The sequence below is a fragment of the Rhinatrema bivittatum genome, chromosome 1, assembly GCF_901001135.1.
Source record: "Rhinatrema bivittatum chromosome 1, aRhiBiv1.1, whole genome shotgun sequence".
NCBI classification, from domain to species: Eukaryota; Metazoa; Chordata; class Amphibia; order Gymnophiona; family Rhinatrematidae; genus Rhinatrema; species Rhinatrema bivittatum.
In genome coordinates, this window is record NC_042615.1 from 46,201,395 (window position 1) to 46,216,028 (window position 14,634).

Genomic DNA, 14,634 nt, shown 5'->3' on the forward strand with positions numbered 1-14,634 from the left:
ATGGAGCTTGATAACCCTTTCCAATGTCATAAAGACCTATCCCTTCTGCATATGGAAGAGGTATTCAAAGGATTGAGTCAGTCAATACCATTTTGCTTCTGGCAAAATTTATCGCCTAACCGAGATTCTGGAGGAGTTGAACTACCTGGGCTGTGGATGTCCTGCTCTCTTCTGCCAACTTAGCATGAATCAGCCAGTCGACAATAAGGGTGAACCAGAATACCCTACTTGCGAAGCACTGCAACCTCTACAACGATAACCTTGGAGAAGGTCCATTAAGGCTATGGCTAATCCAAACTGCATTACTTGAAAGTGGAAGAACCCCCCCTGCCCCACCGCAAACCTGAAAAACTTTACAGGTTAGTCCGATGGGTATGGGAAGCTAAATCTCCATAACTCCTATTACCTTACTACTACTATGACTGACCGAAGGTTTCCATGAGGAAATGGGGTACATGAAGAGCCCTGTTGATCTATTTCATGACCAAATTGAGACAAACGGTATCTTATTTCTTGAGGACTACAAAACAGAATACCAGAATGACTACTGCTGCCGCCAGTAGAAGGAGACAGACCAGAGTGGATCTCATCACCGATCTATTTGTTGACAAATGACAGGGGAAGATCATTAAGGCATTTGCTGTGTGATGAGAAAACTAATGCCTAATTTTCTTGTGAGACTCAAGACCCACTGATTTGAGGTGATTCGGGTCCACTCTCTGAGAACATCAGGCAGTCATCCTCTTATTCATACCACAGGCGAGAAGACTGTCCAATCCTCATTGTGGACTCCTGGAACCCTTGGTGCTTCCTGTGCCTCTGTCCCAGGTTCCTTTTTTTGCTACGGCAAAAGTGGAAGGATTTGTTGAAGAAACGTGCTGAGAGGATGATCCTTTCCCAGTCAATAATGCCTTGTTTCCCTAAATTTAGGCTTATTTGTTCCCACTCGTAAGGCCTCTCTTGACCTCTGGCAACCTCTGGAGTTTAGTCTCTCCCAGATCTTTCAACTGCTTCTATAGGTCCTCCTCAGAAAGGAGTTTTTCCCAAAATGGATTTTTGCTTAGGCATGCCTTAGAACCTCCTGACCAAAACTATTGTAGCCATAATCCTCGCTTAAGTCCATAGGTAAGCATATAGGCCATCCACCACAAAGTCAATCCTTGCTTCCAAATGTGCACTCTGTCATCTATGCCAACCTGTTCCAGCTTCCCAACTGGAATCTGCTATACCCAGTGCAAATAGGCCCTGAACGTGTAGCCACTGCAAACTGCCACCTGCAGTGCCAGGGCTGAAACCTCAAAGGACTGCTTGATCAAAGCCTAAATCCTCCTGTTCTGTATGTCTTTCAGCATTGTGCCATCCTCCAAGCTTTTCTTTTTTTCTTGGCAGATAAGTACAATTTCTCCACTGCCCTTTGAAACCAGCCTCAGGAGCATCACACTCTGCTAAGATCCTGCCCAATGAACAGGAAAGGATTTCACAGGTTTTTGCAGACCTTTCAGGATAGGATCACCTGCGTTCTTGCTGTCTTTCATCTGCTCCTCAGCTATGTCCAAAGCCACTAGAACCTGAGTAAAGTGGAGTTACTTATCAGTATCAGATGTTCTCCAAGGACAGCAGGATGTCTGTGCTCACACAAGTGAAATCATTGAATGGAGTCCAGTCTGGAACTTTGATCTCAAAGATTCTAGAGCTTTCAAACATGCTCTATTGAGCATGTGCATCTGTAGTTAACATCATGCCCCCTAGGCAGAGTCACTGAGTCCATAATATAGCTAATAAAAGGAGAATTAACTCCCAGGGGAGGCGGGCAGGTTTCATGAGAATTAACATTCTGCTGTCCTTGGAGAACACCTGTTACAACTCTGCTTTCTCCAAGGACAAGCAGGATGGCAGTGCTCACACATGGGTGATTCCTAAGCTATAGGCTGCTCAAGTAGGACACAGCAAGGAAAACCACAGTGTTCTACAAAAAGAAACCTATAGAACAAAGACACAAAACCTTGAAGTGTAGCAAAGGTGCCTAAGATAGGGGAGTGATGCAAAGTGACCTCCGCCCAGGCAAAGAGGCCTAGATGTTTTGCCTTTGAGGCAGCTGACCCAAAAATGAGGCCAGGCGGAAAAAAAGTTGGGTTCTACAAAAAGAAACCTATAGAACAGAGACACAAAACCTCGAAGTGTAGCAGAGGCACCTAAGGTAGGGGAGTGATGCAAAGTCCAGAAAGAAGCATACTTTGCTTCACAGAAATATTAGAATCAGGATTTCGGATCAGTAAACACTGACAAAGCAGGTCTAGATCCTCCTGAATACAGAACAAGGCCTAGAGAATCAACCAAAAGGAGTAACCTATAATAAAACAATTTGTGAAAATGCACGTAGCCGCCATTATTTGAAGCCCGGAGACTTCAACTTGATTGGGACAGAACTAATAAGTAAGAAAAAATGTTTCGACATTAAAGAATTTTACTAGTTATGACATTAAAAGTTATGTCTTTTGTTTTTACAGATGATCTGTTTAGATGCGACAGTGCCCTGAAGCAGCATATCTGCGAAATGTACGTCGGCATTTCTGGCGTCTTCAGCGCACACAAAGCTCAGCGATAGATAAAATCATCTGGCGTCTCTGGTGTCTTTTCAGCTCATACAAAGCTTTTGTGCTTTACAATTTAAGTTCTGAATTGTCCCTACAGTAACTTTTTGAAGTACTCAAGAAATCCAAAAAGTATTTCACAATTTGCCAACAGCCCAGCTGGGTGTTATAGAGAAAGCAACTTGGACTTTAATATCATTGATCGGGCAATGTATTTAAAACCGCAATGATTGACATTGGTTTAAAGTGGAAACAACAATTTATTTAAAAGAGAAACGGCATAGTGGAAGTAAAAAATCTTCCACAAATAGGGCTCCGCCTGATGACGTCACCCATATGTGAGGACTACCATCCTGCTTGTCCTGGGAGAAAGTGTAAGTCCCACTGGGGCCCAGAACGCAGGAATTGGCAATGCCTCACTCTGATCTGGGTGAAAGAGGAACAGCTTACCACTGGCCCAGAAAGAAGAGAAGCAAGTGAGAGTAACCTCCCATCAGGCCCAATGTAAGAGAAGTCAACCAACTCCCACCCAGGTTGATAAGGAGACAGGTGGCCCTGCGACACACCTCCCAGGAGCTCACGGCACCCCAGTGTGTCCTGACACACCTGTTGAGAACCACTGCACTAAGATACACCATGAATGCCCTAGCTTTTCTGCCCAGGCTCCTGCTCACTCTCTCGTACAAGGAGACTGCACTGCCATCCCTGGCAAGCAGAAGGGGAGGCTACATCATCCAGGTTTCCTGCTAGAGGAGACTAGTCCAATGGAATATGGGAAGATGAGCTCTCCCCACCAGGAACAGTGCAGTTCTCAAGCCCTTCACCGTCTGAGCCTCTATCAATGCTGATCACTGAAATGGCATTGAATTCCTGCCCGGGTAGAACTCAGGCGAGTCCCCAAACTCAATGGCCCACACTGATCACACACCCGGACTGCATTCTGTCAGTCCTGCCAGCACCAGACAAAGGCACAAAAAGAGAGAGAGCAAGGAGAAGACACAGAAACTAAACTGTAGGTGCAGTATTTATTTACTAAAGAATAGAATTAGACTTTGCCAGGCTGCACAGCAACTAAGGGATCATCATCCCCCCCCCCCCCCCCCCCCCCATGGCACTCTCTCCCTCCGCAGGGATCACTGTCCCGGTCTCCCTGGGCCCCTGATCCTAGCTGTAAGGAATCTGATGCCAAAATTACCAACCTCTTATCCAGAGCCAAGCTCAACTCTCATCTAGGCCTCTTTGCCTGGATGGCGGCACTGACCCTTGTGAAGGTATGAAGAGAGGAGGAGTACTGCATGAGAGGCTGTGAAAAGTGAGGGAGAACTCTGCTTTAAACAGAAAGGACAAAGAAGGGAGAAAGGAGAAAAGGAGCGCTGCAAGAAAGAGCCCCTGTCTCAGCCTGCTCTGATTCTCCCTCCTGCAGCAGGCAACCATCCAAAGGCACTGGAGAAAAGTCGGGTGGCCCAGACACTTGGGCCGCCATGTGGCAGAGCACTGCCAAGATGGCTGTGGTTCTGCTAGGGCCAGGTCCACAACTCCCCTCCCTCTCAGCTGGAAGGATCTAGTGACGGATACGATCTGATACAAAAGAGACCCCCCCCCCCCACACACACACACCCGGGCCTTCCTTCAATAAGGGGGGGCTTCCCCTGAGATCAGGCCAACTTCCATACATGCAGCACAAATTTGATCCCACAAACCCCACAGACTGTGCAACGCTTCCCATGTACTGCTGGGGCCTCCATGCCCTGGGATCACCTGCAACTTCAAGAGCTCACAGTTCTGCCAACAGCGACCAGAGGACCGTGGCTCCATCTTCCCCCACCCCTACATTGACCTCTAAAGGCAGAAGAATGAGAGATCTACTATGCCGCACTTATAGAGATCACTGTCCCTCTATCTTTTTATTTTTAAATAAATAACTGGCTACCAAACAAACAGAGCTCAACCTGAAAAAAATTCCCAGCTCCCTTTTTAAACACTTCTCTATTTCAATTGGGGAAAAAGGAAGCAAGGCGCAGAGTAGGGGAGAGGGGGAACAAGACTCCTTAAGATGTCATTTCCCCCAAGCCAAAGGGCCAATGTCAGCCAGGGCTGCTGACCCGCAGCTTGGCCCTAACTCCACTGAAGGGAAGACTCCTCAGACTAACCTTCCAGAAGTAATGTCCCCCACTATGTCTTCACCCTGCACAGGCTTGCAGGGCTACCATCTGCTAGCAACAAGAGAATACGGGGTGCTGCTGGCTGCATGGATCCTATATGGGGGAGGGGGGCTCAATAATCTAGTTCTTTCTCTCCATCTGTGGGTAGGTGAGCAATAGTCATGCACCTCGACTGATCTGGTGGAATGAAAAGGAAAGGCTGAATTATCCAGAAAAACAAACAGAGACAGGGAAGACAGCTACACAAGTAAAGTCCCAAAGAGGACAGAAAACTACTCAATCAATAAATCGCTTAGATCCACTACAATTGTATAGGCGGTATACAAGAATTTTTAAATAAACAAACATACATAAGAACTGCCATACTGGGTCAGACCAAGGGTTCATCAAGGCCAGTATCCTGTTTCCAACACTGGCCAATCTAGGTCACAAGTACCTAGCAGGATGCCAAACAGTATACATATCCCATGCTAACGCCCAGGAACGTTTAGTAGCTTTTCCCAAGTCTATCTGGTTAATAACAGTTTATGTACTTCTCCTCCAAAAACTTGTCCAAATCTTTTTTAAACCCAACTATGCTAGCTGCCTTTATCATATCCTCTGGCAATGAATTCCAGAGCTTAAGTGTGTGTTGAGTGAAAAAGAATTTCTCTGATTTGTTTTAAATGAGCTACTTACTAACTTCATAGAATGTCTCCTAGTTTTTGTATTATTTGAAAGAGTAAATAACCAATTCACATTCACCCATTCTATTCCATTCATGATTTTATATACCTCTATCATATCCCTCCCCCCAGGCATCTTTTCTCCAAGCTGAATAGCCTGAATTATTTTTAGACTTTCCTGATAAGGGAGCCGTTGCATCCTCTTTATCATTACCCTTCTCTGTACCTTTTCCAGTTCAGCTATATCTTTTTTGAGATGTGGCGATCAGAAGTGCACAGTCCTTTAGATGCGGTACTTGCCTGGATTGGCCACTGTTGGAAACAGGATGCTGGGCTTGATGGACCCTTGGTCTGACCCAGTATGGCATGTTCTTATGTTACATTTTATTCTGCAATCCTTTCCTAATAATTCCTAACGTTGTTTGCTTTTTTGACTGCCATCAAACACTGAGCTAAAGATTTCAAAGTATTGTCCACAATGACATTCAGATTCTTTTCCTAGATTGTAACTCCTAATATGGAACCTAACATCATGCAATTACAGTGTGGGTTACTTTTCCCTATATGTCTTTGCACTTGTCCACATTAAAGTTCATGCCATTTGAATTCCCAATCTCCCAGTCTTGCAAGATCTTCCTGCAATTTCTCACAATCTGCTTGTGATTTCACTACTTGGAATAATTTTGGTCATCTGCAAATCTGGATCACCTCACTCGTCATTCCCTTTTCCAGATCATTTATAAATACATTAAAAAGTGCCAGTCCCAGTACAGATCCCTGAGATACTCCACTGAGAAAACTGACCATTTAGTCCTATTCTCAGTTTTCTATCTTTTAACAAGTTTTAACTCTCCAATCTTTTAACTCTCCAATCTGAATTTAATCCTAAATTCTTCAAGAACGGAACTCCTTCTCATATCCACGGAGAACGGCAACATCACTACAAATCCTTCAGCAAACTTACAAACAGCCCAAGTGAGAGACCTAGGAGCGATCATTGATAATCGGCTAAATCTAAAAGCTTTTATAAACCAAACCACCAAGGACTGCTTTCATAAACTGCATGTCCTAAAAAGAATAAAACCACTGTTCCACAATCACGACTACAGAACAATCTTACAAGCAATAATCTTCTCTAAGTTAGACTATTGCAACTCTTTATTGTTAGGTCTCCCATCATCGCATACTAAACCCCTTCAGATGGTTCAAAACAGGGCAGCCAAAATATTGACAAATACACGGAGAAGAGATCACATTTCCCCAATCCTCAAAGACCTACACTGGCTGCCGATTCATTATAGAATCTTATATAAATCCATCACCATAATATACAAAGCTATCCAACAATACGCCCCCTCAACCTACAAATCCCTTTCAAAAAACATACATCCTCCAGACCCATAAGAGAGTACTATAAGGAATTTCTAAAGGTACCTCACTCCAAAACCTCCCATCATATAACCCTCAGAGACAGGGCATTCTCCACAGCAGGACCTCCTCTTTGGAACTCCATCCCACCGGAGCTGCGGCAGGAACCTTGCCTCCCAACTTTCAGGAAAAGACTCAAAACGTGGTTATTTAAAAAAGCCTTCCCAGACTCGGAATAAATCTTAACTACCTCTAACCAACTTCCAGTCTCCACCCTTACGCAAAAACTACAAAATACCAAATGGACATGTCCTAGTAAATACCATAAACTCTGTAAATGTACCCCGTCAAATTTCGGTTAATACATTCTGTTAAATTTACTATCACTTTTCTCTGCTCCCAGTTGTACTTTTCCCTATTTTATTGTAACTGTTTTCGTTCAGCACATGTTATTTATTTCGTTCACTGTAACTTTTATCACTCCCCCTGTTTATTGTAAACCGGTATGATGTGATACTCTCACGAATGCCGGTATAGAAAAAACTTAAATAAATAAATAAATAAATAAGTAAGTAAGTAAGTAAGTTTGCAATCCATGACAGGACATTGCCTCCTATCTCATAACTTTTTATTTTTCTAAGGAGTCTCATGTGGAACTTCGTCAAACATCTTTTGAAAATCCAAATAAATAAATAAAATATAATGTATTTTTTTTATTTATTTAGATTTATATTCCACTTTTCACACTTTTTTCAGCACTTCAAAGTCCACTAGTTTGCTATTATGCACTTTTATTAACCCTTCAAAAAATGTAGCAGATTGTTGAGGCAAGAATTTGTTAAAATCCATGCTTGTAGTGTCCCATTAAATCATGCCTTTCTATATGTTGTATGATTTTATTCTTTAGAATGGTTTCTATGATTTTTTTCTGGCACTGAAGTCAGGCCCACCGGTCTATACTTTCTCAGATCACCACTGGAGCCCTTTTTAAAGATCGGCGTCAAATTGGCCACCCTCCAATTTTCAGGTACAACAGACAGTTTTAATGATAGATTACACATTTTTTGCTAGTAATTAGTAATTTCAGTTCTTTCAGAATTCGGGGATGTATGTTCCCCCCCCCCCCCCCTCAGCTGTCCCCACAAACTGGCCCAAACCTTTAAAAATAGGAAAGTTTAACACTTTCATCTGACAATCGCCACTGGCTCAGGCCTCCTCCCTCCCCATTAAAAATACTTTAACTGCCACCCCCCCCCCCCATTCACCTTCCCACCCACCCATTACTTCCCACAGTGGCTTTCTCTTCTGTATGCCAGGATCACTCTTCTCAACGATCCCGGCTACTTCTAGCATAAACTAGGTAATAACGCTGGAAGCATCCTGTGTAGTGTAAAACTTTCCCAGTTTTAAATACTCACCACTTACCCGGATATCTCTGTGTCGGTTGAATTGAGGCCTGCTGCACTGACTGTGTCATTGGCACCAAGAATTTGTGCATGGAGGGCCGGCGCATCGACTGTGACAGACGCATCAATAGCACAGATGACTTATGGTGTCAAAGCTCGATGCGCCATCTGTGCTGGGTGCGTCGATGGGACCAAGTGCAACCTTAGCTTCAGTGGTTCCAGTTGCACCACTGGCTCCGACCCATGGCACTTCTTTTTCTTATGCGCTGACGAGCCCCGCGGGCCATGTGGAGGGCTTACAGTTCCCTGTGCTTCTGTGTTTTGCCTGACTCCGAAGAACAATGGATTCCAAGAGCAGCATCACAAGAAATGGAGCTTTGCTGAAAAAGAGCCTGCTCAACTTAGCATGGAGGGAGCTCGAGGAGGCTCCACTCCGAGCAAAGACAGACTCCAGCTTTTCACCGACCTGCACAGTCCCTCCATTTTCCATGGAGGCCCTGGTCCTCTGAGACCTCGGGCTGCATTTGTAACAATTAGCTGCATTGTGATCTGGCCAGTCATTGATAACAAATGTCACCGTCATCAGTAATGGACATTTTTGGCCACACATGCTGGGTGTGGTCTTTTTAGAGTCAGACATGTCGTCAGTCTTGAAATGTTTTTATTTTGTTTTTGGTAGCATTAAAAAGTGCTGTTTAAAGGGCTGCCGAAGCAGCGAGGCAACAAAGTGAATTTGTAATAAAAAAAAATATTAGACTATCAAAAGCTTAGAAGAGAGGAAGAATACACCTCCATTCAGGAGCTTGGTAAAAAAAAAAAAAAAGACGACCAGGGGCCTTACAAGGCAACTCCTGCGCATGCTCTGTAGAGCCAAAGCTCTATAAGCTAAAAGACAAGGGGTCTGTCCAGCATCATAGGATGACGCTGCAAATGTGTCATGGCCAATTCGGCCCGTTTGTCAAAAGAGAATTTCCTGGTAATCTTGAACTGTACTACAGCTGCCTAATATCAACCTTTAAGTTAATATCCCAAGCTTGAAATTATTCCATTGAAACCCAAAAAGGTACTGAGAAGTCAATTCCCAACCAGAAAAACATGACCACTTTTTGAGTGACTAAATACAGCCGCTTAGTGAAATTTCTTCTGAGCGAAATTAGGATAATTTCAGTCGCTTTGAGTAGAGCAATTTGCAAACCCTTTGATCTAGCTGGCTAACTTCTCAGGTAGCTGGCTGGATCGTTCTGAAAATTGCTCTCCACATACATGATACACCACAATGGTAGCTTTCAAGCAGCTGGTACTCACACTGGCAAGTAGCGGCATTCTCTTCATATGCCATGGGGTAGACAATGTCATAGTGGTTTCCATTTGAAAAACACAGCAATACCTGCCAAAAGAAAAAACAAAACAGAGAAGAGGCGATGTCCAAGTTATCAAAACCTGCTACAGGCAGAAATCTCCAGGCACCATGCAAGTCCTGAATCTATCCAACCCAACAACAATATGAAGGATTTTGCACAATCAGGACTGCAACCTGCACAAGACTATGGACGGAGCTGCTAATGCTTCTGGTAACTGCAATTCTAGAAACATCTGTAGAATTTATAACTTTACCAAATACTTTCTCAGAGTTACTGGAAGAAAAACCGTAGATGCTACATATTTTAGTCCTTCAAAATGTTAAGATAAAAAAAAAAAAAAAGAAACATGTACACTTGAGTCACAGCTTCTCACTAACTCATGCCATGCTTGGCATCCCTTAAAACCAATTAGTTCAGTCAACCTTTTTCTCCCCCAATTCTTAGCGAAGGCGTGCCCTCATGGAACAAGAGGTCATCTCCATAATCGCTCATGTTCAATGCGGTTCACCAAGGAAGCTACAGTGGTTTAAGCTATCAAGCCTGAAGTTCCTCTAGGAAAATGGGACATTCAGGTACCTTTACAACTTCCAGCTCACATCATCTCGGTATATTTTATACAATAAAGGTTTTTAGTCTCAAAACTTCTATTGCTGAGAAAGAAAACCGGAAACTCATAGACTGTAGATGAAAGAAACAAATATGCACATTTTGGTCTCTTGTCAGCCATAAAAATTTAAAAAGACCCAAGAGGCTCCCTAAGTACTATTAACAGTAAGGTCTTCCGACCTAAATTATTGCAGGCTCAGTATTCTGCCTGCTTACTTTAATGAATATTCCTTCACCACACGTGTCGTTTCTGGCAGGAGACACACAGATAGGAGAATTCAGTAGCGTTATCAACCCTCACAAAGAAAAGAAGAACGAGGAGACACGCTGAACTTTTTAAGAGGCACTTAGAGGAAACAGGTTTATTTATTTATAATCTGCCAATCCGAATAGCATGTTCTCAGCAGATTACAACATAAGTATATATAAACTGGTACAAATAAGTAGAAAGACAGTAACACAATAAACAAAGTAAAAATTTTATATATATTATAGACACACACGTCAGCAGTCAATCAGAAAGCAAGAACATTAAACAATGCAAGATTGAAAGGCCTGTTCAAACAAAAAAGCCTTCATTTTCTTACAAAAATCCACACATGAAAGTACCTCTATGCTAGTACAAGATTCCCAGTTTTATTCTAACCCATGCAATAGGCCAGACGGGACTTTCTCCAACCCCCAGGGTATCATTTGCTAGGAAAGCTCCTAACACAGGGATGATAGATTGGTTTGTCTGCCTACCCTGCCAAGTCCTTTTTCTTTCCTGGTTCACAGAAAACGAGACCTCTTCAAGAGTCTCCTCAAACATAATGCTATGGATGTGACAGGAGCCATAACTGAGCAACACTCTCTCTCTAATGAAACGTGTACTGATAGATGAGACCTGGGATGCTGGAACAATGGGGGAGAGGTTAACTCCTTGGCGGCCACACAGAAGCAGAGCAGGGAGGCTAAGGAGAGGAAAGTTACTGGGGAAAATGATAGCCTTGGATATGCTTACATAAAAGATATACATTCAAAATCTTCAACAAGGACTCATTCACCAAAAGGAGGAAGTTACATAGGATTGTTAGTAATATAAAGTTGGAAAGGGTCTGAGGTAAAATGCAAGAAGGCAGACTGCTGCTATAAGTTGAGGATACCTGAAAACACAACTTTTACAAATAAAACAACCGATGACCAGGAGAAAGAGCTACTATACCATAGAGAGAGAGAGAGAGAGAGAGGTGAATCCTTTGCTCAGTATTAGGAGGGGGAAATAAAAGCTTTTTTTTTGGACCAACTATCTAGTAAGCACAGAAAAAAAAAACCTTGAAGCACTATTTATAGTGAAGAAGGTTAGCGATGTCGTTAAAATTCTTAAGTTAGGAAAGTCTGGCTTTCTTCTTCCATTTTATAAAATGTATTACTAAGCCCAAAATTGACCACGATATTCGATTTGGTACTGGAGAGAACTTCCCTACTTAACTCAGTGACAAACATGACAATATCAATGACGTACAAATCTTGAAAAATTGTGATAAATTTAGTCTACAGGAGCTGCATGTATCGTTAAATTATTCAAAGGTACTAGAGATATGTCTAGAAAAAGCACTGTCCACTGTTACTGTAAGAGAAAAGATAAGGGGCAAACAACAAAAGAAGGATCTACTCGATCTCAGAAGGATTCTCTTTAGAAAGAGATGAATGATTATAAATGAGGTAAGAACTAATGGAAATTTCTAATAGAGCGTATGCCTGCAAGTAAAAGACAGCCATTGTATATTCATTCATGTTCATTCTCCAGTTCTTTCTGTCCTTTGTTTCTTGGCTACTCTAGCCCCCAAGTTTATTCTCCATGTTATTTGTATCTGCGCCTCGGCCTTCTTGTTTATGGTTCTGTTAAGTTAACCCCTAAGTTTGATGTAAACTGGCCTGATATGAAGCTTGTCATGAAGTTCGGTATAGAAAAATGTTAAATAAAATAAATAAATCATGCCCAACCCTTTACCTTAAAAAGAAGGAACAGGCAGGGGCGTGCCAAACCCCCCCCCCCCCCCCAATGGGCCATGATGATGTAACTTCTGGTGAAATAGCTTTATCATCCAGTCATTTCCTGGATGTAGAAAAAAAAACTTACCCAAGTCATGCTGTGGTACTCCGGGAATTACCACATGCCTAGCCCTGGTCCAGACGACGAGACAGATAGGTCCAGTTCTACACCTCATGGCAGCTTCCAGGATTAACTTGGCAGGATTCAACAAAATTTGAGAGAGACTACCGTGGAAAACTGGATGGAAATCAACCTTTTATTCCAGAAAAAAATATCCCGATATTACTACATCTTAGAGCAGGATGTTGCTATTTCCCAAAACACAAAGGAACTGGGGGGGGCATACTAGGGGGTGCAGAAGGAAGGTAGCGTGCTCTACACCATGGGACGAAGACTTGTGGCAGCACAGGAGCGCGGTATGGGTTTGGAAAAGGGAAATGTGCTGGTGACGAATGGCTGGATCCTTGGAAAAGATGCTTAATGCTACTTTGTTTTTAATCTATATTTGTCAAAGGCTGGCTTGGAAAAAAGTCAAGGAATTCTTTTCAATGCTGGCTGAATGAAAAAGAAAAAAAATATTTTGAGCCCCTGTTTTATTAGTAACTGTAATTTTATTAGTAATTGTACCTAAAAAAAACTATTCCCTCTGCCATGATTTTTACATAACACTGTAGGCACAATTCAAGTCATAATTCTTAGATCATGTGTTAAAGGAGCCTGTTCTCTCTGAACCAAACATAGGTCTGCATTTACTAAGCTGTGATTTTCTTTTTTATCACAGGAGGAGGGAAAGTGCAGTTGTTTACCTGTAACAGGTGTTCTCCTAGTCCTCACACATGGGAGACATCATCCGATGGAGCCCAGCATGCCACTATCCACGTGTCCACACGAGATCCCCCTTCAGTCTCGTAACAGAGAAAAAATATGAGCAAAAAAATAAAACAAAACGGAAGGAGAGCCCAACTCCGCGGGGTGGTGGGCAGGACTCCTGAGGACTAACATCCTGCTGTCCTAGGAGAACACCTGTTACAGGTAAGCAACTGCGCATTCTCCTAGGACAAGCAGGATGGTAGTCCTCATATATGGGTGAATACCAAGCTCCAGGCTGTCCTCGTCAGCCAGGTGCGGCCAACAGGTACCGAAACAAATTGCCAATGGGCACAACAACAACTGCAGTACTGCAGAGGATGGCCTGGTTTCGACCAGGAGCTCTAGGCCGGAAAAGTTGGGTTTACGTCTGGAAGAGACTGATTAGGATGGACTGGCCAAAGGCACTGTCCTGTCTATCATCTTTGTCCAAGCAGTAGTGGGCCGCAAATGGTAAATTTCGGCGACAGGAAACTCTTGCAGATGAACCACCAACATCGCCATAGCACGCACAGAGTGAGCTATGATTCGGCCTGCTAGCTGAAGGTCCGCTTGTGCATAGCAGAAGGTGATACAATCCGCCAGCCAGTTGGATAGAGTCTGTTTACCCATCATCACTCCCAATCTATTGGTATCAAAGGATACAAAAAGCTGAGTGGACTGCCTGTGACCGACTGTATGTTCTAAATAGAAAGCCAAAACCCTCTTGCAATCCAAAGTATGATGAGCCCGTTCCTCTCGATGGAAATGAGGCCTGGGAAAAAAGGTGGGTAAAACAATGGACTGATTGATATGGAAATCAATCACGACCTTTGGCAGGAACTTGGGGTGTATATGCAAGAGCATACGATCATGGAAAAACCTCGTGTATGGTGAATATGTAACCAAGGCCTGAAGCTCGCTGACTCTACAAGCCGAAGTAATCGCCACTAGGAATATAACTTTCCAGGTGAGGAACTTCGGGTCGCAGGAATGAAATGGCTCGAAGGGAGGACGTATGAGCCACGCTAGAACAATGTTGAGGTCCAAGGACGCAACAGGAGGCAGAAGAGGGGGCTTCAATTGAAGCAGACCCCTCATAAAGTGACCTACTAAAGGCTGCACTGATATGGGTGTGCCAGCGACACCTCAATGATACGCACTAACAGCGCTAAGATGAACCCTGACTGAGCTGGTTTGAAGCCCAGACTCAGAAAGGTGCCACAAGTAGTCCAACAGCTTGGGAAGGGGGCATGTGAATGGATCCGAGTCATGCCCTGCACCCCAGGTGGAGAATCTTCTCCATTTCAAACTACTAGACTTCCTGGTGGAAGGCTTTCTAGAAGCCACCAGCACCTGGGAGACACTGTCTGAGAGGTGCAGGGACTGAAGAACTAGGCACTCAACATCCACACCATTAGGGTCAATGCCCGGAGGTTCAAATGGCACAGGGTGCCCTGGTTCTGAGTTATCAGATCAGGTGTGGACCCCAGCCAAATGAGATCCCTGATTGAGAGATACCGAAAGAGAGGGAACCAGATCACCCGGGGGCCAATGAAGTGCCACGAGGATCATGGCCCCTCTGTCCTGTTGA

General features: G+C 43.6%; 1 protein-coding gene across 2 annotated transcripts in view; it reads right to left on the reverse strand.

Moving 5' to 3' along the window:
• Positions 1-14,634, reverse strand: part of OTUD4 (OTU deubiquitinase 4) — a 234,325-nt gene that overhangs the window by 163,391 nt on the left and 56,300 nt on the right. For both annotated transcript variants that reach the window (XM_029600893.1, XM_029600808.1), the window contains exon 6: positions 9,498-9,579. In XM_029600893.1, the coding sequence (XP_029456753.1) occupies positions 9,498-9,579 (82 nt within the window). The remainder of the gene's footprint in view (positions 1-9,497; positions 9,580-14,634) is intronic.